Source organism: Eleutherodactylus coqui, chromosome 1, assembly GCF_035609145.1.
Source record: "Eleutherodactylus coqui strain aEleCoq1 chromosome 1, aEleCoq1.hap1, whole genome shotgun sequence".
Lineage (NCBI taxonomy): Eukaryota > Metazoa > Chordata > Amphibia > Anura > Eleutherodactylidae > Eleutherodactylus > Eleutherodactylus coqui.
Genome location: NC_089837.1, coordinates 50,298,914 through 50,325,804, shown reverse-complemented (window position 1 = coordinate 50,325,804; position 26,891 = coordinate 50,298,914). Strand labels below are relative to the sequence as shown.

At 43.5% G+C, this 26,891-nt stretch overlaps 1 protein-coding gene across 1 annotated transcript in view; it reads left to right on the top strand.

Moving 5' to 3' along the window:
• Window positions 1–24,900, top strand: part of LOC136620714 (cytochrome P450 2C50-like) — a 32,258-nt gene extending 7,358 nt beyond the window's left edge. The window contains exons 3-5 of the mRNA XM_066595656.1: window positions 20,302–20,498; window positions 21,352–21,514; window positions 22,790–24,900. Coding sequence (XP_066451753.1) covers window positions 20,316–20,498; window positions 21,352–21,514; window positions 22,790–22,950 — 507 coding nt within the window. The 5' untranslated portion in view covers window positions 20,302–20,315 and the 3' untranslated portion in view covers window positions 22,951–24,900. The remainder of the gene's footprint in view (window positions 1–20,301; window positions 20,499–21,351; window positions 21,515–22,789) is intronic.
• The last annotated feature ends 1,991 nt before the right edge of the window (window positions 24,901–26,891 follow it).

The window sequence follows — 26,891 nt, the reverse complement described above, 5'->3', positions numbered from 1 at the left end:
TAATTAAAACTTTATTTTATAACTGAAATGAGCTCACTAACACACTAAAATCATTTCTTCTTCCCTGTGAGGCTCCTCTTGGTACATTTACACTTGTGAGTAGCATCTAGAATGTCTCTCTGAAGCATCCAACAGTAGCCTGTAGAGATGAGAGAACACCAAAATGCTCGGGTGCTCGTTACTCGGCACAAAATTTTCGCAATGCTCGAGGGTTCGTTTCGAGTAACGAACCCCATTGAAGTCAATGGGCGACCGGAGCATTTTTGTATATCGCCGATGCTCGCTAAGGTTTTCATGTGTGAAAATCTGGGCAATTCAAGAAAGTGATGGGAACGACACAGAAGCGGATAGGGCAGGCGAGGGGCTACATGGTGGGCTGCATCTCAAGTTCCCAGGTCCCACTATTAAGCCACAATAGCGGCAAGAGTGGGCCCCCCCCCGCACTGTCAGCGTAAAGATCGTTCTCCTCTGGCACAGCTGTAACAGCTGTGGCAGAGAAGAACGATGTTTGCCCATTGAATTCAATGGAACCAGCAATACAGCAGGTTCCACTGAATGCAATGGGCTGCCGGCGATCGCAGGATGAATGGTCGGGAAGGGGTTAAATATATAACCCCTTCCCTGCAATTCATCCAGAAATGTGATACACTAAAAATATATACCGGCGTATAAGGCGACGGGGCGTATAAGACGACCCCCCCAACTGTCACCTTATACGCCGGCAATACAGTGGAGCAAAGAATAAAAAGCATTACTTACTTCTTCAGACGATCTGCGCCGCTCCTGCAGACTGTCACTCCTTCCTGGTCCACGGACTAAAGCTTTCTCTATGAAAGGCTTGAAATCCCCGCCTCCAGAAACACAGCCAATCACAGCAATTCAATGACATCACTGTCATTGGCTGTGATTGGCTGAAGGCACGTGTGTTTCTGGAGGCGTGGATTTAAAGCCTTTTGTAGAGAAAGCAATGCTCTGCCGGGAACCAGGAGGGAGCGACAGCCTGCAGGAGCACCGCAGAACACCAGGAAGGAGTGACAGTCTGCAGGAGCGGCGCAGATCGTCTGAAGAAGTGAGTAATGCTTTTTATTCTTTGCTCCACTGTATTGCCGGCGTATAAGGTGACAGTTGGGGGGTCGTCTTATACGCCCCGTCGCCTTATACGCCGGTATATATTTTTAGTGTATCACATTTCTGGATGAATTGCAGGGAAGGGCTTATATATTTAACCCCTTCCCGACCATTCATCCTGCGATCGCCGGCAGCCCATTGCATTCAGTGGAACCTGCTGTATTGCTGGTTCCATTGAATTCAATGGGCAAACATCGTTCTTCTCTGCCACAGCTGTTACAGCTGTGGCAGAAAAGAAGGATTTGTCTTCTATATGTTCTCAATGGGGTCGGCGCTGCTGCTGCCGGCCCCATTGAGCGCATATAGAGACGATTTATGGGCCTAAGAAGGACCGTTGGGGTTCTTGAAGCCTACAATACACCTAACACTCTCTCTATAGCAGCTCCAACATGATACCACTTTCCCTGAACTAATGTCAGAATACATCCGTAGTGAGCCGCGGGAAGGGCAGATTTCAATACTCGGGTGACACCTTATCTCCCCAGCCACTCACAGCAGGGGGGTGGTATAGGGCTTAAACGTTGCAGGGGGAAGTTGTAATGCCTTCCCTGTCTTTCAATTGGCCAGAAAAGCGCGCTAACGTCTCACAGAGGAAAGTGAAAGTAACCCGAACACCGCGTGGTGCTCGTTAAGAGTAACGAGCATCCCGAACACCCTAATATTCGCACGAATATCAAGCGGACGCATGCACAAAAGCCATGGATTGCCAGGATAATTTAAAATCTCCCTGCTCCTGGCTACAAAACTTAGCCGAGAGCCTGGAGATTTCACGGGGGGCCGCGGTGAGCGGTTCCTCGTCACATGTTCGCCGTTATCCAATGGATAATGGCGGTCACGTAAAAGTAAAAAAAAAAGGTGAAGCTTCATCTCCCCTCACCGATGCGATCGGTGAGAGGAGATGAAACTTTTTACCAGAGGCCTCCGTATTTGCACCCCGACGCGGTCTTCCTCTGTGAACTTTCCCGGATTCTGCACATGCGACCGCCAGCAAAACAGCGAACACATGCGCAGGAGTCGGGGAGCAAAGGAAATTTTAAATCTCCTTGCTCCCAGCGACCAGCGGTCGCCGAGAGCCTGGAGCAGTGACAGGTGGCCTCGTTGAGTGGTCCCCGATCATGTGATAAAAAGGTAGCGATCTACCTTAGGTCGGTCTCACATGACCGAATAGGAATTACGGATTCCGCATGTGTCTGAGCCGCGCTAATACGCAGATCAATTGCATTGGATTACACAATTCCGCTCACATTAGCAGGTCGGAATTGTGTAATCCACTCGCAGAAAAGAGAACGCAGCAGGTTCTATTTTACCGCGACTATGCACAGCATAGAGCCTATTGTGCTCCATGGTCGTGGATATACCCGCTGTCGATACGCAACTACATTGTATACGGGCTGTGGGTACCCGTGTCATCGCTAAGCGACGGTGCGGGAAATACAAAAAAAAAAAGTACTGCGCATGACCGCCTGTGTGAGTACGCAGTTATGCGCAGTACATTACGCACAGCCGGCTCACAGCTGGGATCCGCTGCGGGCCTCCGCAAGCGGATTCCACCTACAGCTGCGGAAGCCCAGCGTTATTCAGACCACTACCTGTAATACGTAATTTACAAGAAGCCCCGGAAACGCTCGCCTTCCTGCAGTTCCAGGAGCAGCTTGTTGAGCGTCTTCTGTGCAAGAGCGCCGCACCTCATCAAGCTTACAGAGCGCCACTTTTTACACCCTATACCCACCACTGAGGTCAAGAAATGACCCCAGAAAGCATGAGAGGAGGGGGGATACACGGTTTTATTGCCCCATGTACCCATCCCAACCAGCCTCCGTAATTACCCCTGTCTTCGGAAATACCACACAGTTCACGTTATTACTTTTATCTAAGATTTGGGGAACGCTGTAAAGGGTGCGGGGGGGGGGATATCTTTAGGGAGTCAATTTTTATTCCGTACAAATGAACAATGGGGCCTGGAATTTATTCAGTTGTGCCCTGCAATCCAACGGGTGTTCCCTGCATTACAGGCCTAACCATGTGTCCTATAAGTAGATTAGGGCCACAATGGGTAGGTTTTTGAACACGGGACAAACGGGGGCATCCATTTTGGGGTGAATGTCTTCATTCCTATGTAAACTGTACAAAAAAACAGTTTTTAAATTGACAAAATTGCCAAAAAAATGAAAATCGTAATTTTTTCCTTCTGCTTTGCTTAGATTTATTCAAATACTGTGAGGTCAAAATACACAGTACACCCCTAGATGAATTCATTAAGGGGTCTAGTTTTCAAAATGGGGTCATTTGTGGGGGTTCTCTGTCGTTTTGGCTGCTCAAGGGCTCTACAAGTGGGCAATGGGGCCTAAATCACCTTCATGCTAAATTTCTGTTCTGAAAGCCACCGACTACTTCTTTCATTTTGGGCCCCGTTGTGCATCCACACATAAGATTAGGGCCACAATGGGTATGTCTCTGAACACGGGACAAACGGGTATCCATTTTGGGGTGCAAGGCTTCATTCATGTGTGTGCTGTACCAAAAAAGCAGTTTTTAAAACGACCGAATTGCCAAAAAAATGAAAATCACATTTTTTTCCTTTTGCTTTGCTTGAATTCATTCAAAAACTGTGGGGTCAAAATGGGCAGTACACCTCTAGATAAATTTGTTAAGGGGTCTAGTTTTCAAAATGGGGTCACTTGTGGGGGTTCTCTTTGGTTTTGGCCGCTCAAGAGCTCTACAAAAGTGCTATGGGCCTAAAACGCCTTCAAGCAAAATTTATGTTCTGAAAGACACCGACTACTCCTTTCATTTTGGGTCCCGTTGTGCATCCAGACATAAGATTAGGGCCACAATGGGTATGTTTCTGAACACGGGAGAAACGGGGGTATCCATTTTGGGTTGTAAATCCTCATTTTCATGGGCAATATAGGAAAAAATATGTCTTTAAAATGACATATTTGCAAAACAATTCAATTTGGAGGAGAAAAAATAAAATTTCATAAATTCCTGAAAAAAACTGGTAGGGTCAAAATACTCATGACACCCCTCAGTAAATACATTAAGGGGTGTAGTTTTTTAAAATAGGGTCATTTGGGGGGGTTTATCTATTATTCTGACACTAATGAGCCTTTGCAAACTTGGCTTGGTGCAGGAAAACAAAGTGTTCCTCAAAATGCTGAAAAGTAATGTTAAATTTTTACGTCCTATAAATGGTTAAAAAAAACACAAACGTTTTTCAAGTGTGCATTCAGAATAAAGTAAACAGATGGAAATGTATATCTTATCAAAAATTTGTACAGTATGTTTGGACATATTTGAGATATTACAGTTGAAAATTTGAAAAAATGACAATTTTTTTCAATATTGGTACTTTTAATAAATATACACAAATTATATTGGTCTATTTTTACAACCAAAATGAAGTACAACATGTGGCGAAAAAACAATGTCCGAATCAATTGGATATGTAAAGCCTTTACGGAGTTATGCTACGTTGAACGACGCATGCCAGATTTCCAAAATTTGGCTCCGTCACTAAGGCGCAAACAGGCTTCGTCACTAAGGGGTTAAATGCAATCCACTTTTTTTGAGAATTTGTCATGGTATTGATAAACTCTTGATCAGCTATAAGACTTCTATTATCTGGTCCGACGAACACACCTTCCTTCAATTTTGCCTCCGAGAGGCCTGGAATCTTGGTGACCAAATATTTGAAGCATTCTCTATCTCTTGGAAGTGATTTCACTAATTGCTTAGTCAATCCCAATTTTATATGGAAAGGTCGTAGAAGAACTTTATGTGGAGATACCAAAGTTTCTCCGAGTGCCAACTGTGAGCACCCTCGGCTGCCAACTCTCCTTGGTCCAGTGATTTTGCCGGTCTCGACTGTCCCATTGACACACAAAACAAGGGTATTTGGTATATCCAGCTTGTTGCCTGAGCAGCATGCACAAGACTTTTAAATCCCTACATGCCAACCGTAGCCTTCATATTTAAGTTTACTACGAACCAATTTCAAGTTCTCGCAGGTTTCCTTCAAGTGCACAGAATGACCAACAGGGATGGAAGCATAAAAACCGCCGTTGTGGAGTAAAACTGCTTTGAGACTGCTTTTTGAAGAATCTATGAAAAGTCTTCATTGCGTTGAATCATATTGGATTTTGAATTGACCCATCAAATCTTTAACATCGATGCAATAAACCAACTTGTCTTCCTGGACAAAGTGATGAACGAACTCCTTTTTCACAATTTCTGAACCATGAAAAAGACACTCCTAGCAGTAATAAATTCCTGCTTTTGAGCCTTGAACCGAGTAACTCAGCGGCATCTTTGGGAAGGTTCAAGTCTTTTGTCTAATCATTCATCTTCTCCTGGGAAAAAAAAATTTGGTCTTGTATCATCTTCAAAGTCAGAACTTGATTCGTCCTCTGGTTCAGATATGACTCCATCTTCATCAAAGCTATGTATCGTTCAGTTAGCAGGGTGCTTGGGTACTGGTATATCTATGCCATGGGGATGGGACGAATTGCTGAGTGAAGATTGAGGTATGAAATGGAATGCTTCCATTTGGAATTATACCCTATCGCATCGCATGAACGAAAGTAACAGTCGTCACCATGGTTCTTTTGCTCTCACCATACCATAGAAATCTCATAACGGAAAGCTTTTTTTTTCCTAACCTTGAACCAATTTCGGAGGTCCTCAACATACTGTTTGAACACTTTGAGGCGCCCAAACTTTATCTTGATCTCCAAGTTTTAGTCCGACGTATGCAAAGTATACTTTTTTTGCTTCAACACAGTATATTCACCACAAATGAAACAAACTATCAGGTGAATTAATACACTTCCGCGGAGCCATAACACTAACTTTGGGAAACACTATTTAAGAATGAAAGGCTAGCACGAAGAGATTATAGGAGTTACTCCCTCTTTCTGCTTGTCAGCGGCCACAGCAGCAGAGAGCCGGTGTCGCTGGCAGCTGCATCAGACACTGAGCGGGGGAGCAAACTGTCAGCGGTCACAGCGCAGAGAGCCAGCATCTGTGACAGTGCAGAGCAGCGGCACAGACACATCTGCAGAGGGAGCTGTGAGGAAGCAGATGGCCAGGGTAGGTGCTCTGCGGCTTCATAAGTCACAGCGCAAGGGCTTTGCCAGGGGAGATGGGAGGGCACAGCCTCCCAGCAGGGGGAATCACACTGTCGGCGCAGGTGCCACCTAGCGGCTCACCACGGTGAGTATTAAGGGGGACGGCTGCTCTGGGGAGAGTGATTGCTGCAGCATTCTAGGACCTTGCTCATGGCAACCAATCAGCTCCTGGGGGCCTCACTACCCTGTCAAGCACCCTGCATCTTGTCTTCACCCACACTTCCAGTGGTGTCAAAATGCAATAGTACCACAGATGAGAACAAAGAAGAAAAAATTGAATCAAGACCGTGCAAAATGTTGATGCTGGTTTCCATTAGCTCACTCTGGAAGTTCTTTTCTTTGAAAGTATGTTTCTTTTTCTTTTTTTTTTGGCATTGTAGATCTTAAATGCACTGATGGGAATTAATTAATAGTAATTTTTTTATTTTTTTTTCCAAATAATTTTTATTAACATTTTCATATAGTACATACAGTTATTTCTCACTGAATATACACAGATACAAGTACACATTGTATTCTGAACACTCTTATCATCTAATGGTATAATGTTAACAATCAAAAGAACTCAACACCTATTTACTGGTGATAGAACTATGTTTAAATATATACTTGTAGGTTAAATTTTGAATGGATGAAATTTCGTTCTGTTAGTTAGGCTTGTGATATTATGAAAGCGTTTATTGTTTATTTGAAGAGTTTCAATATTTCAACTTCCGGATGAGAAATTTGGATATTTTTGTTAAACATTGTTTCTAGATCACTGTACTTTTCCAAACTTAAAACAACTTTATAACTTGAACTTTTGCCAGTATTTCCAAACATAGTTAAATTTATGCAAACAATTATTGTTCTTTGCTTGTATTTTTTTTCATAATCATAGTGGTCTGCTATCATGTCTAATACCTCTGCGTTTGTGGGGGGAGCCACTGATCTCCATTTCCTTGCAATCAAATTCTTCACTGCTAAAAGGAAGTGACAGATCCATTTTCTATTTTTTTGAGGTATAGATTCACACTCTATGAGTAAGAGAGCCATTTGTGGAGAGCCTGTCAACCTTACGCCTGTTATGGCCCGTATATTATTAAAGACCTCTCTCCAATATGGTTGAATTATCGGGCACGTCCAAAATAGATGATATAGGGAACCTTCATTTCCGCACCCTCTCCAACAACCGCTGTCTACCTCTCTAAAACATCTAGCCAGTTTTGCGGGTGTATAGTACCATCTGGAAATGATTTTTTGGTGAGTCTGGAGTAAGCCGGCCGAAAGGGTGGCTTTATTCGCCCATGTAAAGGAGTTTAGCCACTGAGCCGGGGAAAAGCTCTTTTTTAAGTCTCGTTCCCAGTTTATTAGGTGCATTTTTTTACTATTATTCATATTTCCAGAGATACAATCATATATTGTTTTGGTTCATGAGCCTTGACCGGAACTCGCCTTTTGGAGCAATATTTCTAACTGTGTAGGGATGGAGCATTTCTCTAGTTGAGAACTATTTAGAAAAGAGACAACTTTTATAAAGGAATACAGCTCTGAATTCGGTAGATCAAATTTGCTTTGAAGTTTATTAAAAGTGAGTACTTTGTCTCTATCAAAAAGATCTGTTATCCATTTAATTCCCCTTTTGTTCCACTCGTTTATGTTGATATCATGAATGTAATATAGGAGAATTTCAATGGGAAGTTGAGTAGTTCTCGATCTGGGGGCAGTTTTATAGTTATTTGCTAGGTATTTCCAGCATTGCATGGTCTTTTCCATCATAGGAGAGAGATTTTGCGTTAACGAATGTGCGCTGATATGAGGATAAAGTGCTTCTATTATGGAGGCAATGATAAGCAACCCTAGAGGTCTATTATGGTTGATATACTTTTCTATATGTCCCCAGGGGGGGAAAGAGGGTTCTCTCACCCATGCCCCCGACTGACCAATAACAATTGCCTGATGGGGTCCCAAACCTTTGGGCATACTAAGACCACCCTGGCCCCTTCGCAAATATAGGATCGATGCCGCTACCCTAGGTCTTTTTCCTCCCCAGATAAATGAAGAAAGTTGTTTTTGGAAGTTAGTGATTGAAGATCTCGGAATAGGGTAGGATAATGTTCGGAAAAGGTAGAGGATTTTCGGGAGGATCATCATTTTATAGAGAATTATTTTGCCGACCCAAGAGAACTCCTTCTTTGCTAAGTTGTCTAATTCTAAATTTAATGAGTGAAATAACGGATCCAAGTTGGATGGGATAATATTTGTTTTGGATTGGCATAATTTAATCCCTAGGTATGGTATTTCCGTAGGCCATTGAAATGGGAATTCTTTCTGGATGTCTAGTTTTAATTTCTTGTCGATGTTTATTCCCAGGATTTGCGACTTATCCGAGTTAAGCTTGTAATAAGAGGCACTACTGAAATGTGCAATGCGCTCCTGTACCTCCCTCAGTGAGTTTAGGGGGTCCTCTAGGGTCAAAAGAACGTCGTCAGCAAAAAGCCCTATTTTATGTTGCCTTATATTATTGGATATACCTTTGATCTTTAGGTTTGTGCTGATTGATTCCGCTAAAGGTTCAATCACCATCACGAACAACAAAGGGGAGAGGGGGCACCCCTGACGAGTGCCGTTTGTTATGTAAAAAGGGGAGGACAAGGCACCGTCAACTAATATCCTTGCCGATGGTTTCGCGTAGAGAGCCTGGACCGCTTGTAGGAAATTCCTCCTTACATCAAACTTCTGAAGAACCGCGAATGCGAATTCCCAGTGGACTCTATCGAACGCCTTCTCTGCATCCAGGGAAAGGAGGAGAGAAGGCGTCCGACTCGAGTCCATTATCTCTATCAGGTTTTGGGTTCTACGCGCCCCATCAGCTGCATTCCTGCCTTTTGTGAACCCTGCTTGATCACTATGTATAATCTCTGGTAAAACTTCCAACAATCGCAAAGCTAAAATTTTTGAATACAACTTAATGTCGGTGTTCAGGAGCAAGATGGGTCTGAAGTTCGCTGGGACTAGGTTCTTTACCTGGTTTTGGTAGCGTTATGATAATTGCTTGTAACATTTCTTCAGGCATCTCGCTTTTTACCATGAAGTCGTTAAATATAGAAGTCAGTCGAGGGGATAGGACAGGAGCGAAGGACTTATAATATTCATTCGACAGGCCGTCTGGCCCTGGGGACTTGTGACTCTTGGATAATGATATCGCTTTGTTAATTTCACTTATCGAAATGGGTTTGTTTAGGGCAACGTTTCGTGATCCCACCGAGGGGAGGGATATATTATCTAGGAAATTTTTTATAATTTCGGGAGTAGGCTGGGGGGGTCTCCTTACAGTCTTTTAAGTTATATAAATTTGCATAAAATTTTTGGAATTGCTCCGCAATTTGTTGCGGGTGGGATATACGTGTTGTGGGGTTAATTGAGCATTTTATGTATGGGATTTTGGCTTTTATTTGTCTTTTCTTTGCCATTTTTGCCATCAATTTCGAGGGTTTATCTATGTTGGTATAATAATTTGCTTTTGAGTGTATCTGGCCTTTTGTTACAGTTTTCTAGTAGTTCTTTTCTTAATTCCTTTCTCAGTAAGGTCAACTCCGAGTGGATGTTTTTGGAAGGGGATTGTTCTTTTTCTTCTTGTTTTTGGATTTTTTCTAGTAAGGAGTTTATTTTGGCTTGTCTGTTTTTTCTTTCTATTATTTTTAGTTTAATCAAAACTCCCCTGATCACCGCCTTATGGGCATTCCAAATAGTAAAGTTGCTTGTTTCTGGGTTCTCATTCAGAGCAAAATATTCTAGCAGAGCTTGTTTAACTTGTTCCTGGGTATTGGGTGACTTGAATAAATTTGTATCATTCCGCCAAATTCTGGTGGGGTTAAAGGGGGGGCCTACTTTAAGAATAATGCTGATAGGAGAGTGATCAGACCATGTGGTCATTCCTATGGAAGATTCTGTTATGGAAGTGAGAGTCCACCTGTCAACTACGAATAAATCTATGCGGGAAAATGTTTTATACCTGGGTGAAAAAAAAGTGAACTCTTTTGAGGAGGTGTTGAGGCATCTAAAGGTGTCGTACATGCCTTCCCTGTGTAGCCATGATTGTAAGGTGGGTGCTGTCCTGTGGCTGGCTGTTGAGTCTATTTCTTTGTTCGGTATGATGTTAAAATCCCCACAAATAATTAATTTCCCTTTTTGGATTTTCCTTATTTTTTTCATTGTTTTATTTAGAAATGAGATTTGGGAACTATTGGGGGCATAAATGTTGGCTAGAGTGAGGGGGGTTTCGTTAAGCGTACCTTGTAAAATGATGTATCTCCCTTTCAAGTCGATTATTTGGTTTTCCACTGAGAAATGGAAACCTTCTTTAAAGGCTATAACCACGCCCGCATGTTTTTTGTTTTGGGCAGTAGCCGAGAAGATTTGGGGAAAATTCTTATTTGTGAATTTGGATGATGCAAGTTCGGAAAAATGTGTTTCCTGCACACATAATACATCCACCTTATTTATTCTTGCATCTCTCCAAATCATTGCCCTTTTAAAGGGAGTGTTAAGCCCTTTGGCGTTTTGTGAAAGTATTTTAATAGACATGGTGCTTTTTTAAGAAGAGCATATTGTAAGGAATCTTTCTGGCATTATAAAAAACAAACATAACATAAATTGTATAACATAGAAAAACAGTCATAGGTCTTTTTCTAGGCGTTATTTTCCTTAGTTGGTCATTATAGGCTAGAATTAAGACCTGTGACATAAAACAGAAGAATTTCTGCGGATTATCAGGGTTACCTTGGTAAATGATCGGGGGGGGGGGGGGGGTAAGAGTCCGCCTTGCAGAATAAGACCCATCAGTTACTCACGTATTTTGTGAGCCCAGTCCCTCAGAACGGTTCCTTTTACAGCGAGTTGGTAAGTTCTTCCCTTGACGGGGTGGACGGCAGCGCCCTTCTGTTGGTTCCTTTTTTTGGATTAGGATGCTTGCTTGATTGTGCTTCGTCCAGTAGCGGGATGTTCCACTGTTTTAAGATCTTTTCTCCTGCTTCCGGGGAGGAAATGACATGCATAGTGTTATTTCTATGAATTAGTATCTTTGTTGGGAAACCCCACTTATATGGAATGTTCGCAGCCCGTAGGGATGCTGTTATTTGTGAAAGAGCTCTCCTTGCTCTTATTGTGGGTTGCGATAAGTCCGCAAATAGACTTATGTTGGCATATGCAGGTGGTAGAAAATGGCTCTGTCTGGCTGCCAGCATCAGTTCCTCTTTTATATGATAGAAGTGCAGCCTAGCAATTACATCCCGTGGTATAGAATCCGGCAGAAAGCTTGGCTTAGCTAGCCTATGAATTCTATCAATTATACAGTCCTGGTCATTAGAGTTGGGTAGAGCTGATTTTATTAGTTTGACGAGGAACTGTTTTAATTCTGCTTGAGGGACACTTTCAGGGATACCGCTTATCTTTAAATTATTCCTCCTGCTCCTATCTTCCAAATCGGTCAGCTTGTTTTTGACGGTTTCTAGTTCCTCCTCTAGCGTGTAGTGGGCATCAATCAGGTTATTATGTGATGCTGTAATTTCGCCCATTTTAGTTTCCACGTGGTCAGCGCGGACTTCTAACTCATGTATAGATTTGTTAGCTGTGGTTGACAGGGCTTGGATGTCTTTTTGCAGAGAACTGTGTAGGGCTAGCATCATGCTTTTAATGAAATCTTCTGAGGCTGGAGCGTCAGAAGATGGAACATTCATTATTAGCTCTTCTCCAAATTGTAGCCTTTGTTGGCATATACTGGGAGAAGGAGAGAGGCAAGGTCTTTGCTTCTCAGGACTAGTGGAGGGGGAGGAGTGCTGGGAGATAGATGGAGATTGAGAGCAGCTCAGCGCCATTTTGGATGTACTTGCTTCTTTATTAAAGATGAGCGAACACCAAAATGTTCGGGTTCGCGTTATTCGAAACGAACTTCCCGCGATGTTCGGGTGTTCGTTTCGAATAACGAACCCCATTGAAGTCAATGGGCGACCGGAACATTTTTGTATTTCGCCGATGCTCGCTAAGGTTTTCATGTGTGAAAATCTTGGCAATTCAAGAAAATGATGGGAACGACACAGCAAGTTCTCCTCTGCCACAGCTGTAACAGCTGTGGCAGAGAAGAACGATGTTAGCCCATTGAATTCAATGGAGCCGTCAATACAGCCGACTCCACTGAATGCAATGGGCTGCCGGCGATCGCGGGATGAATTGTCGGAAAGGGGTTAAATATATAAGCCCTTTCCTGCAATTCATCCAGAAATGTGTAAAAATAAAAAATATATATATACTCACCTGGTGCCGACAGACGGAGTTCAGCGCGGCAGGCTGCAGTTCTCCTGAACTGCTCTGAACAGCTGTGAGTAGTATTCAGCAGCCGGGGATTTAAAATCCCCGCCTGCTGAATAAGATGCCTCTGAATGGTCACAGCCTGACCAATCAGAGGCCAGCCCTCACTCACACCCATTCATGAATTCATGCTGAACTCCGTCTGTCGGCACCAGGTGAGTATATATATATTTTTTATTTTTACACATTTCTGGATGAATTGCAGGAAAGGGCTTATATATTTAACCCCTTTCCGACAATTCATCCCGCGATCGCCGGCAGCCCATTGCATTCAGTGGAGTCGGCTGTATTGACGGCTCCATTGAATTCAATGGGCAAACATCGTTCTTCTCTGTCACAGCTGTTACAGCTGTGGCAGAGAAGAAGGATTTGTCTTCTATATGTTCTCAATGGGGTTGGCGCTGCTGCCGCCGGCCCCATTGAGCGCATATAGAAATGATTTCTCAGGGAAGAAAGTTAAAGTAACCCGAACATCCGAACATCGTGTGGTGTTCCTTACGAATAACGAACATCCCGAACACCCTAATATTCGCCCGAGCATCAAGCTCGGACGAGTACGTTCGCTCATCTCTATTCTTTATCATGCAATATTTCATTCTCCTCACTCACCCTCACATGAAGGAGTTCCTTCGGTTGCCTCCTATGTGATTTCTCCCTGCTGACAGCTTGTGGGATCGCTCCCTCCGGACGATGTGTCGGGGATTGCAGCTCCTCTCCGCTAGCTCCGGAGCTTGTGTTCGGAGCGGCGCCATCTAGAGTGCTTCGTTGCGGTCTCGCCGAGCCCCGAGAAGAGAAGTCTGACACCTTAGTAAGCGGTGTTTTTGAGTTTCTTCGTTTCGGCATCTCTTCCCCAGGGTGTGATGAATCTCTCTGCGCGTTCTGACAGGGCTGGAGTCGCTTAATGTCGCTTTCTGTGGGTCTTTAGAGCGGAGCTTGCCTTCACACGACTTTCCTCCGCTGCATCAGGCCACGCCCCCTCAATTAATAGTAATTTTGACTGAGTTAAAAACGCCAAGATTAAAAAAAATACTGCAACTGAGAAAAATTTGCTAAATTTGAAGAGAATTTTGCTCTTTGTGGTAAATCTGGATGTCTAGGATTTTTTTTTAATTTTTCAGTACACCAAAATACATAGTAACATAGTATGTAAGGCTGAATGAAGACAATGTCCATCTAGTCCAGCCTGTCTATCCTACTGTGTTGATCCAGAGGAAGGCAAAAAACCCCAAGGCCAGAAGCCAATTAGCCCTTTTGGGGGAAAAATTCCTTCCCGACTCCCTAATGGCAATCAGACTGTTCCCTGGATCGACCCCTAATAGTTCCTACCTGCCTGTATACCAGGATTGACACTTAACCTAATATTTATATCCTGTAATATCCTTCTCCAGAAAGACATCAAGTCCCCTTTTAAACTCCTCTATGGATTTTGCCATCACCACTTCCTCCGGTAGAGAGTTCCACAGTCTCACTGCTCTTACAGTAAAGAATCCCCTTCTATGTTGGTGATGAAACCTACTTTCCTCTAATCGTAGCGGATGTCCTCTTGTTACCGTCGTGGTCCTGGTTGTAAACCGATCGCGGGAGAGATCCATGTGTTGTCCCCTCATGTACTTATACATGGTTATTTGGTCGCCTCTTAACCTTCTTTTTTCTAGAGTAAATAGTCCCAATTTGGATAGCCTCTCTGGGTATTCCAGTCCCGTCATTCCATGTATTAGTTTAGTTGCCCTTCTTTGAACCCCCTCAAGCTCTGTGACATCTTTCCTGAGCACCGGTGTCCAGAATTGTACGCAGTATTCCATGTGAGGCCTGACAAGTGCCTTATATAATGGAAGGATAATGTTCTCGTCCTTCGCCCCTATACCTCTTTTAATGCACCCCAAGACTTTATTTGCCTTTGCAGCAGCTGACTGGCATTGGTTACTCCAGTTTAGTCTATTATCCACTAGTACCCCCAGATCCTTTTCCATCTCACTTTTCCCTAGTGGTACCCCATTAAGTGAATATTTGTGACATCCGTTCCTCTTGCCCATGTGCATAGTCTTACATTTTTTAACATTGAACTTCATTTGCCATTTTTCTGCCCAAGCCCCCAGCTTATCTAGGTCCGTTTGTAGCTGCACATTGTCCTCCGTTGCATTAATTATATTGTATAATTTTGTGTCATCTGCAAATATTGATATTTTGCTGTGCAGCCCCTCTATCAGGTCATTGATAAATATGTTGAACATACATGAAAATTAGTTGCAAATAATCAAACAGCTGTTTAGTTGCAGGTCTTTGCAATATCCAAGGAAAAGGATAACAATCTTTTCTATCAACTCCGATCTGAATTGGCCCATGTAAAGATCCCGTGATGGGTGCTGATCTTGTTGTTTGCTGATAATCTACCTTAATAAATTGATCATGTATAACGACCATTACAATATGTACTGGACGCAACCTTTTTTTTTTAAAGGAATTTTATTTAGCCAGAAATTAACAAGCGTATGAACATGAGTAACTGGTTCAGGTTCAGTAAACTGTACATTGCGTGAAAAGCAAGGTAAAGATAATCTCTACCTGTGTATACCCATCTATTTCTTCTTGACACTTGATGTCTGACTAGTGCTTTTTTTTTTTTTTGTTTCCCCCTCCCCCAATTAAACTTAGAACTTAGAACCCCCCCCCCCCAAACCCCCGGCGCGACTCTTTTAAGGAGAACTGCGGAAATAGAGTAGAGAAAAAAATAAATAAATAAATAAATGACAATAGAATAAAAAAAAAAAAAAAAAAAAAACATTTTGTGTTTTCTGAGGGGAGGGCTTTAACTTGGATAACACATTGAACGGGTGTCCCTCTTCCTATTTTCCCCTCTCCCTCCCTCACTCCTCCACCACTACCTAGCTTGGCTCTCCCACCGCTGTCGCAGGGCAACTCACCCAGCCACCCCAGATCTTTTCAAATTTTTCAGGGCACCCCCTGGCCATGTATGTCAGTTTGTACATAGGGATTTCGGAGTTGACCAGTCAGACCCATGCACTCCTGGTCGGTCTCCCGGGGTGTTTCCAGTTGAGTAGGATCACTTTTTTGCATAGAAAAGTAGCAGCTTGTACAGTGTAAGTGTTGCTGCAGCCACCGGCAGGTCTCCCACAAGCCCAAAGAGGCATGTTCCAGGATGCATGATCCTCGGAGCCCCTAGATGCGTTTCCATAAAGACAAGCACATCTCTCCAGTAGTCCTGTAGGACCGCGCACTCCCAGAACACGTGTATGATCGTCCCATCCGCCGCCAGACATTGCAGGCACGTTGCAGTAGGGAGCAATCCCATAGTACACAGCCTGGAAGGGGTATAATATATGCGGTGCAGGAACTTGATTTGAATGAGCCTGTCTCTAGTGCTTACCAGGGGGGGACCGGATCCACCCAATATATCCTCATCCTCCCCTGAGGTCAGGTCAGGGATGTCCCCCCTCCCATCTCTGCACGGCCCTCTCGCCCAGCGGGGCCAGGTGCTGCACTATATGGGCATAGAAGTGGCCTGACCAGGTTGCACATCCGTGCCAGGCTCTCCAGTCGTGTCATAGATAGTGGGATGGATAGACCCCCAAATTGCGCCCTGGCCACCCCTCGCAGTTGGTAGTATCTAAAGTAGGAATTTTCGGGCAGGCCGTGGGCTATCCGCAGCTGCAGAAAGGTGCTAAGCGTGCCCTCGCTGACTATGTCCGAAAGGACATTGACGCCCCAACGTCTCCAGAAGGCAGACTCTGGGAAGCGCTGGAAGTGTGGCAGTTTGGGGTTATTCCAGAGGGGAGTGTGTGGGGATCTCGCATTCTCTTCTGCAGTGGACAGTCTCGTGACCCGTTGCCAAGCCTCTAGTGTCACCAGCATGGGAGTGGGCAGAGGGGTAACCGAGGATGAGGGGCCGCTCAGCAGCAGCCCCCATAGGTTCTGGGCAGGGTCCACCATTATACGTTCAAGGCCCACTACCGGGTTGTAATCTGACGAAGATAGCCACCATCCCGCGTATACCAGTTGGCTGGCCAGGTAGTAGTAATAGAAATGTGGTAGGGCCAGCCCCCCCCCCCCCCCCCCCCACCCACACACACACTCGACGAGAGGCACAGGGTCTCCAATTTGATCCTGGGTGTGGTGCCCCTCCACAGTATACGCAGCACGATCCCGCGGAGCATAGTAAAGAATTTTTGGGGGACTAATGTAGGGGAATTGTGCAGTACATACAGAAATTTTGGTAGCAGTTTCATTTTAAGCAGGTTTATTCTGCCCACCAGCGTGAGTGGGAGACGCCCAGCGTGTCGCCACCTCCCCAGCCCAGAAGAGGGACCAGGTTGGAATTGTAGAAGGCGGATAGTTCCGCTGAGACCTTTATGCCCAAGTAAGTGGTCTGGGTTGTCCAACTCAGCATGGCGAGCAGGGGGAGCTCAGCAGCCGCAGGGTCCACCGCCAGTAGATGGGTCTTGTCCCAGTTGACCTTAATGCCAGAGTGCGTGCCAAATGCGCCAAATATAGTCAGCGCCGCCTCCAGAGACGCCTCCGGGTCTTGAAGAAAAAGGAGGGTGTCTGCATAGAGCGCTATGAGCTCTTCGTAATTGTTCAATTTAAATCCCTTTACTGTTGGTGACGTTCGGATTTTGATCGCTAGAGGCTCTATGACGAGGGCGAACAGGGCGGGGGACAAAGGGTAGCCCTGTCTTGTGCCCCTACTCAAGGAGAACTGGGCAGAAACATGTATATTGGTCTTAATGTTAGCCACCGGGGAGTCGTATAGAATCTCGATCCATTTAATAAAAGTTGGCCCGAATCCGAACCGCCGCATCACCGCCCACAGGTACTTCCACTCTACTGAGTTGAAGGCCTTTGCCTGATCTATAAATACCAAAGTGCGCTTCCCGCAGTTAGTATGTTTGCACGATAGGTGGTTAAAGAGTCTCCTCAGGTTCATGTCCGTGCTTTTGCCGGGCATGAAGCCGAACTGGTCAGCATGTATGATCTTGCTCAGTACCGAGTTTATACGCGTCGCCAATATTTTTGCAATTACTTTTACGTCGTTGTTGAGGAGGGAAATGGGACGGCAAGAGCCGCAGTCCGTGGGATCTTTTCCGGTTTTAGGGGTCATTATTAGGGCTTTACGCATTGTGTCCGGTAGTGCCCCCTCCCGCAAAATAGAGTTATATAATGTTAGAAGTCGAGGGGCCAGGGTTTCCACATTTTTATTTTTTTTTTTGTACCATTCCCCAGGGAGCCCGTCCACGCCTGGTGACTTCCCATTGGGAAGTGACTTAATCGCCTCCGTTATTTCCGCTATGCTCAGATCTCTATCCAGGTGGGCCGCGCTGTCTCTGCTTAGTGAAGGGAAGGAGATGTCATCCAGATACTCCAGAAGCTGCGCTTCAGTGCAACTTAGTTTGGAGGTGTACAAGTCCCTGTAGAATTGGGCGAACGTTTGATTGATTAGTTTGGGGTCATTTAATAGAGTACCCGTGCGATCTCTCACTGCTGTAATTGGTGGCAGTGTCTGATCCTCTCTAGCCAGATAGGCCAGCAAGTGGCCATTCTTGTCTCCCTGATCAAAGATCCGGTGGCGGGAGTACAGAAGTTTCTTTTTGGTATATTCTACCAGCAGTAATTTGTATTCCCGCCGCAGGGCACTCAGAGTTGTAGTAGTTTCCGGGGAGGGGTCCGCTATGTGTCTTACCTCTGCTATGTCAAGGCGGCGTTCCAGGTCCAGACGGCTGGCTCCCAGGGATCTTCTATGCTCGGCGATGGCCGAGGTAAAGGATCCCCTGGTGAAGGCTTTAAATGCATCCCCCAGGGTCTATGTGTATTTGGCGGAAGGCAAACTGGGCCGATTTGGCTACCAGTATGCTGACTCCCCTAGCATAATTTGAGTAAGTCGCGTGATACGCTGAGCCTATTGTTGCTCGCTTAAGCGCCAGCATCCTCGAGCCTCTAAGGTGTCTTTCTTGGAGTAATATTATGTGAGGGGAGTGAGTTTTAAGGAAGTCAAAAACCAATGCTCTTTTAATTTTAGAGTTTAGGCCCCTGATGTTCGCAGGAGACCAGTTTTAAGTATATACTAGCCATTTTCAAGGGGCTGGTTATCGTTCCCAAAAGTTCCTCGTAAAGTATCCGAAAAAGAGTCGCGCCAAAAACAACAACAAATAAAAGTTACAGTGCAAACCAAAATCTGTTCACATTTGCCCACCCCAAACCTATCCCTCCCTTCCCATCCCCCCCCCCGAACTTTGGACCGGTTTCGATCCCATAACTCACAACTTGTAGGGGGCGTAAAGCCTGGCCCCAAGAGAGTCACCAACAAACTATAACAGAAAAAAAGGTGTTAAACAGTAACAGCAGTTACAGACATGAAAATGGAATCTCCCTGTGAAGGAACAGAGACAGGGTTATGCAAATGTGGGCTGCGCCAGTGTGGACTATAGGTACCCAGTGGGGGCCGCGGGTGGCTCCCAGGCCCCCAGACTAGCCGAGCCCTCAGTCTGAAGAAAATAGTAGCTTTATCACAGTCCACATCACTTTGCAGTTTCATTGTCTTCAGCTGCCGACCTTCTTGTCTAAGATGGAGGGAGAGGGGGTAGGGAAGAAGGGGAGAAGAGAGGGAGGAGAAAGGAGGGGGGGTGGAAAGGAAGGTAGGGCGGGGGAGGGGGGAGGGGGAAAGGGGTCACCCCGGGCGGCGGGGCCCTTGATGGGATGCGGTGAGCCCTCTCAAAACAAAATAGGGGGGACAGAGAGCTGGGGCCATACTCCTGCTTGAGGAGCGATTCCAGGAAGTCGCAGGGATCTCTGCCCTCAGCGCTCTCCGGCAATCCTATAAATCTGAGGTTGCATCTGCGCAGGCGGTTCTCCATATCGTCCATTTTTACTGGATGCAACCTTATTAGGTAAAGCAAATTGTTCATGAAAACATAGACTATTCCATGCATGAATTACTGAGAATTCAGGTAAAACATGTTCTTGGCATACATTTGATGTTCTACTTGGAGTTGCGTTCCACATCTTTCATGTTTAGAGCGATGGTGACTACTATGATATCGATGATATCAACTCTTCTATATGAAGCATTAACACTTTCTGATAACAGAGCTAGCAGTGGAAAACCATCAGTCTGTCCAAGGGTTATTCATTATCCATTGGTTTTCAAATAAATTCTATTCACTGAAAGTGGCAATTGCCAGGACTTTCTAAAAAGCTTAAGAAATAAATAAGTAGAATATATGTACATGTATGGAATGGTTTGTTGCTCATTGAGCGTCTGTTTACCACTAATGTAGCATATGGAATGAAAGCTACATCTGAATTGGCAATTTAGAATAAAAAAATCACATGATCAAAAGGCACTGTTGCTCATCGTTAGCAGCAGGGCGATTAAAATTCTGAAGATTTTTACAAAATGAGATCTGGTCATCTGGACCAACTTTTAGCAAAAAAGAGCAAGATAATTGTTTTACAAATTGTGTGTGTTTTTGAATGTGGCTCAGTTTTTAGCAATGCTTCCTTTCAACTCCCATCACCAGTAACAGCTGCATGAATTTAAAAAAACTCCATCCAGATATTGCACTGGGTCAGATTTGAACCTATAATTCTGGGACTGCAATGTAGCAGTGCTAACTGAGCCACCATACCTTCATGTATATTAGGTGGTAACTTTAATCCTTAATTTTTTTTTTCCTCCCCACCACAGGTTCTGCTGAAGACATGTTGCCCCTCGATCCAGTCACAGTTCTTTTGTCCATTGTAATATGTATTCTCTTAGCAGCCATCTTCTACAATAAGAAGGAAAATGTTCATCCGAATTATCCTCCTGGTCCAAAGCCCTTGCCGATAATCGGAAATATTCTCAACTTGAATGTGCAAAAGCCTCACTTATCATTTCAAGAGGTACGCTCCAAAGATCAATGACATCTATAGCTTCTTCATGGTTTATTGATACATTCCCAGCCTGGAGATATCTACCAAGATGTTCTTACTTCAGATAATCCAGCAGTTGGCTGATTTAGCTCAAACTAGATTACTTGCTTGACTATCTAGCATGAATATAATACTAGGAAGGAACTTGTACCGGTCATCTTATATGTATCTTTAGGACTTCTCAAAAGACATCTTGAAGTTTAACCAGTTTAAATCCTTAAACAGTATTAGATTTACATCTCATCCACATCATGCCTGACAATCTAGCACCACCTTACTATTGTTCTACATGTACAACAATGTCCTCTTAGGTAAATAAAGGCACGAAGTAATTCTAGAATGTGTCTATTTCTCTTCCTGCAGCTTTCCTTAGTGTATTCTGAGTGCGGTATTCAGATGTCTAGTGACCCAGTTTCTGGTGACGACTATTTGAGTTCTTTCATACGCTCCAGCATCTGAATTCGAAAACAAGAAATAATTGTAATTCTACCTCATTTTCCATGAGGATGCCCCCAAAATTTACTAACACTGCTTTTGATAAAAATACAAATAAATTATACCCTTCTGTGGTCTAGCTGATGTACTTGTAGCTGCCTGTACTGAAGTGGTGAGAGGAACTCCTGTCTGCTTTACAGTGGACTTCATATCCAAAGTACACAGACTTGTTTTAGAAATGTCCCATTTGGCAGCAGGAAAAAATCAAGCAAGTTGGGGGGTGAATGTGCAAAAAAAAAAATGCTCCTTCTGTGTACTGCGATGGAGGCTCGGGAAAGTCATATCTAATGAGACGCTTTATACTCTTATTATGGTTTGCATTTTGCAGCTTGCTAAGAAGTATGGCCCAGTGTTCAGTATAAAGATAGGCGTTGAGAAGATGGTGGTGCTGTGCGGATATGACACGGTGAAAGAAGCTCTTGTCAACCACGCAGAGGAGTTCTTGGACAGACCAATGCCGCCAGCTTTTATGGATGCAACAAGAGGATATGGTAACATTTCTGTGTGATGTCCTGGAACATTTTATGCCTCTGGTTATACAGATAACATAAGTAGAGATGAGCTTTTCTTGGGTTTCATTGGATTTTGCTTTTATAAAGGAACCATATTTGCCATTGAAAGGGGACTCCTCAATCAATCTATCCATTGAGACTTGTCTGACTCTCGGTGACTTGATAGGCGAACATTCTCTATGCTTCCCTGTCAAGCACTGCTTCTTTTAGCTGTTTGATGCACATATTGGCATCCGTTTTGATGGTGTTGAGCCAGTATATACTTTGTTGGGACTTTCTTCTGCTTCCACTAGTTATTCCCAACATTATTGACTTCTCTAATGAGTTTGCACATGGCCAAAAGTAAGTCAGTTGCAGTCTAGTGACTTGAGCTTCTAGTGATATCCCTAGTTTTATGTGAACCAACACTTTGTTTCTTAAGTGGAGTTGAGTTTTCCTTTGGTTTTAATGAATGTAATTTTAAACTGAAATGGGGCTAATTCCAAAGAAGGCAAAAACAGTTGGTTAAATGAGTTATCCAGGCAGCGCCAGCTATCAATGCTTGGTTACACTGGAGTCGGAATGTAAGACACCACTCTGACCCCTGTGTAGTGGCCAGCGCTGGTAACTGTAGGTACAGCTCTCATTGAAAGCACTGCCTGAAAAAACATTTAGAGAGGTTTGTTAAAGTAATTGTACTACAGCCTCCAGTACGATTTAATGGAAAATCCCTGGCTTGGGTTGGGGAATGGGGACTGTAATATCGTTATCGGAGTTTTTGTGCCATAGTTATAGGTTAGAGCAAGGCCTTGGGAGGGTTAATTGTAAATATAATAAGCCACAAAAGATACAATGTAAAGTATGATGTGATGTATATGATGACGGATATAATTGCACAAAAAGGCACATAACTTTCTTGTCACATCTGACTCTACATAAGGAGAGAGCTTAAGCAATGATTATGATTTGACGACCTCTATATATGAAGTGACGTCTGGCGTATTTTAGCATTCTGTGTAAAAGGACGCTGCTCTGACCCCTGATAATGCCTGGCTTCACCACACTAGCAGGAGGCTGTATGATCAGCTGATGGGCGGGAATCCTGAGCAGTGGACCCTGCTGATCAACTGCAATCTTGAGGGCAGGTCATCAGTAAATGCCTGAAAAAAACCTTTGCTGAATATCACCAGCTTCCCAGTAATTCATTGTGGGCTCTTTAACATGTAATTTTTATAAAGTAGAAAATGAAAAACTCACAATTTTATTCTTTCTCAGGTATTGGATTCACTGATCTAAACAACTGGAAAATCATGAGACAATTTGCTGTTTCTACATTACGTAACTTTGGAATGGGGAAAAGAAGCCTAGAAGAGAAGATTAATGAGGAATCTAATTGTTTAGTGCAGATGTTTAAATGCTACAAAGGTAGTAAATGAGTCTCCATACTCTGAAGCTTATTCTATGTGTGTATGAGGCTGAGTAGTATTTGCTAATCAAGACACATGAAGGCTGAACCACCTGCTAAGTAAGAGTGCTTCGAGCAGATGACAGTTCGTTCGTGTAGCCGGTTTGTACAGATAAATAGTTCACTCATTCACTCGAAAATAATGCAGTTGTACACTCACTGAAATAGTGAATAAGAATGACTGAACAATCAACACTTAAACCGAATGACTAGTGAACAAATCAATAATGATTTTCATGTTTGCACGAAGTTAATGAATCATGCCCTTCACAGAATAGACTTGAATTAAAATATAAATTTATTTGATAACTTAAAAAAAAACAAAAAAACATACACTACAGGGCACAGTTCGTTCATCTGGGCGAAGGACATCTCCCTCTTCATTAGAAAATTACGTTGGAAAATGTGTTTCCTTCAAAAGGATAGAAATCAAGCCCAAGAGTTGAGCTTACTACCTGAAGATCTCCAGGCAGCACGTATTCTTGTGCCTTTAGAGGTGGAAGTTCACGGGTCGGGTTCATTTACGGACCTAAAATTGCCAAATAAATCATCTCCTCCAACATTGTGCTGTCCCGAGCTAGACTAATTTGAGAAGCTGGTTCTGAGAGACATTAAAACTTACGCCTGAAACCTGCATTTTTCCCAAATGACTAAATCCGAATTCTCTGCACTTAAGGAATTGGAGAGCAATGATGCTTTAATTATTAAACCTTCAGACAAAGGTGGTAATGTGGTTTTGCTAGGTACAGTACAATACGTTCAGATGTATACTAGCATTCTAGAAGATAAAAACGCCTATATTAGACTAAAATCAGATCCGACCCAACAATATTTGTCCGAACTCAAACAACTTCTTACCCAGGCAAGAGAGTAGATGCACTGATGAATCCGAATATAGTTTCATGGCCATTAACATCCAAAGAACAGCAACATTTTATGCTCTCCCTAAAGTGCATAAGGGGCTCAACCCTCTGAAGGGCAGACCAATAATATTTGGTATCAATAACATTACACAAAAGTCTGTACATAGACAGTATTTTGAGGCCCTTCCTAACAGCCCTTCCCTCATACGCAAGGGATACAATGGACCTACTGTGATATTCAAGACATCACTGTCGACAGTGGGACCCTGATTGCCACCCTCGATGTGGAAGCCCTGCATAGCTCTGTTCTACACCAGGATGGCCTCAATGCGATTCAACACTACCTATCGCAGAGAGGTTCCCACATGGCTGAGCATAACAAATTTGTTCTGAATTTGACCAATTTTATCTTGACGCATACATTTTTTTTCATTTTCGACTTAAGTACTTCCACCAGCTCAGGGGGACTGCAATGGGGACTCCATGTGCCCCATCGTATGCCAATCTTTACCTGTGCTGGTGGGAGGAAAGGGTCTTATTCTCTACAGATAATGGTCTTTGGTCCAGACACATTCTCCACTGGGTAATATTTATTGATGATATATTGATCTTGTGGATAGGGAATAAAAAACAATTCCACAAGTTAGTTACGCAAATAAACCATAATGACCTCAATCTGAGATTCACATCTGAGATGAGTGATACATCAATCGAGTTCTTAAATGTTACAATCAGATAGTTCAATCTCGTCTAACCTGTATCGTAAGCTCACTGCAACGAACAACTTGCTTCGTTGGGACAGTTTCCACCCATATGCCCTTGAGAGACATTCCAAAAGGACCATTCCTGCTCCTAAGGCGTAACTGCTCTCAATTCGCATCATTTGATACGGAGAGCAGAAAACTTCTGTGAAGGGCGAAATACTACTTATAGACTTTTTCTGCCTCTGTGAAAAGTTAATGAGTTATCGTTCATCGCTCAATTGTTGACTGTTTACACTGAATTATACTGTTCAAATTGCATGTTCTGGATAAATGCTGATAAATGAGGTATTAGTTGACATTTTGGCCAAATACGTGAGCCCAAAGCTCACATCATGGGTCCCTGATTATTGTGGGTCCCTACACTGACATTAGTTAAAATTGTAGAAAGGGAAGTATCAAACAGACCAAAAAAAAAAATCACAGAAAGTGGCCATATCCTTACTGATATACTGATACGAGGGCAGCAACATAAACCAATTATCCCTCAACATGCAGACAGCCAGACTGCTATATGTGAAGGACACTGATGAAACAGACTTTCACAAACCCCTCTTATATTGAGAAGGGTGGCTGTTTAGTATTTAGTCCTGTACAGAGTTTAGATACATTCATTTATTAGAGAGATCTTCATGAAGCAGAGGGATCAGCTGGATATCAATGACCAGAGGAGTCTTATAGATTGTTTCCTGGTCAAACAGAAGCAGGTGAGGTTCTAAGACGGGATGATCGTGGTAGGTAAGGAGGCTTCCCTTCTGGAATGATGCAGACTTCTTTGTTTTTCTTTAGCTGCTTATTGTATTGAACAGCCTGTGACTAACTCTGAGCGGTCCTTACACTTCATGGTGCAGGTGTCCCTGACTACAGGGAAGGGTCGTGTTTCTCTTTGTAGAGAATACAAAGTAGTCCTAAGGAGACCTATAGGCCATGCAATGAACCTCTGGAAAAATTGTTATGCAAAGGAATGTTTCTCCAGCGCCACCTATTGAAAGGTAGCTTTTCTATAAGTCAATGTTTGACTTTCTAACAGGATTTGCAACAGTACTAAGAATATTAGCAAAACAAGAGTCTCATCCATAATGTCGTTGCCCCTAGTCAGCATACTTTAAGTTTTCTGTTTGGCTGGGTAAGAGGACTTTGATGGGGGTTGGGAGGATACTAGGTGGGAGTAAAGAGAATTAAAAGTTCTAGAGGAGCACTGCATAGACTGCCTCCTTATACCTATCTGACATTCTCCACAAGGAGAAACTGTACACCCAACCCCCAACCCACATCCCCAACCTCTTACCCATCTAACCCAAAGCTTACTGTGCACTGATGTGTTGGTTAATTTTACTGGGTTATTTAAACTCTGGTTTGGCTTACATTTTTTAAGGGGAAAACATATTGAATTATTAATGCAATTTAGTTATCCATAATAGGATTTCTATTACATAAATACAAAACTTACCCTTTATGCTAGTGGTGAGTTTTGGTTGATATGCCACTGAAAAAAGCAGCCTCAGAATAGCTCAGTGATATAATGTTAGAGAGTTACTTTGATCCAGTTTCCTTTTTTACCCCCTACACTGTTTCCATAATGTGCCCCAATATTCCATATTTTGTGCATTTCAGGAGAAACCAAATCCAGAGAGATATTTCCATGATAAAAACTTAATATCTCTTGTAAGGGACTTGTTTGTGGCTGGCATGGAAACAACTGCTAGTACACTGAGATGGAGCCTTCTACTAATGATGAAGTACCCGGAAATCCAAAGTAAGGAGATTTCACTTTTGGTGTGAATATATAACTGCAATCTATCACATATTGTTGTAGGTACATGCGCTGAATGGTCACTATATTAGAGACCATTATTTCTAGTAGCACATTGGACCGCCTTTGGTCTTCAACATCTAGTCAAACCTATGCCATGGTGAATTGGTGTGGTTATGAAGCACCTATGACTGTCACCTGACTTAAACCTTATAAAAAAAATCTTTGATGGGATGTGAACAAGGCAGTTGATTAGAGATGAGCGAGCATACTCGTCCGAGCTTGATGCTCGTTACTCGAGACGAGCACCACGCGTACTCGTCTCGATTAAAAGAGCACTGACCATTGAATTCAATGGAGCCGGCAATACAGCCGGCTCTATTGAAAGCAATGGGCTGCCGGCGTACGCGGGATGAATTGTCGGGAAGAGCTTAAATATATAAGCCCTTCCCTGCAATTCATCTAGAAATGTGTAAAAATAAAAAATATATATATATACTCACCTGGTCCCGGCAGAACGATGTTAGCCCATTGA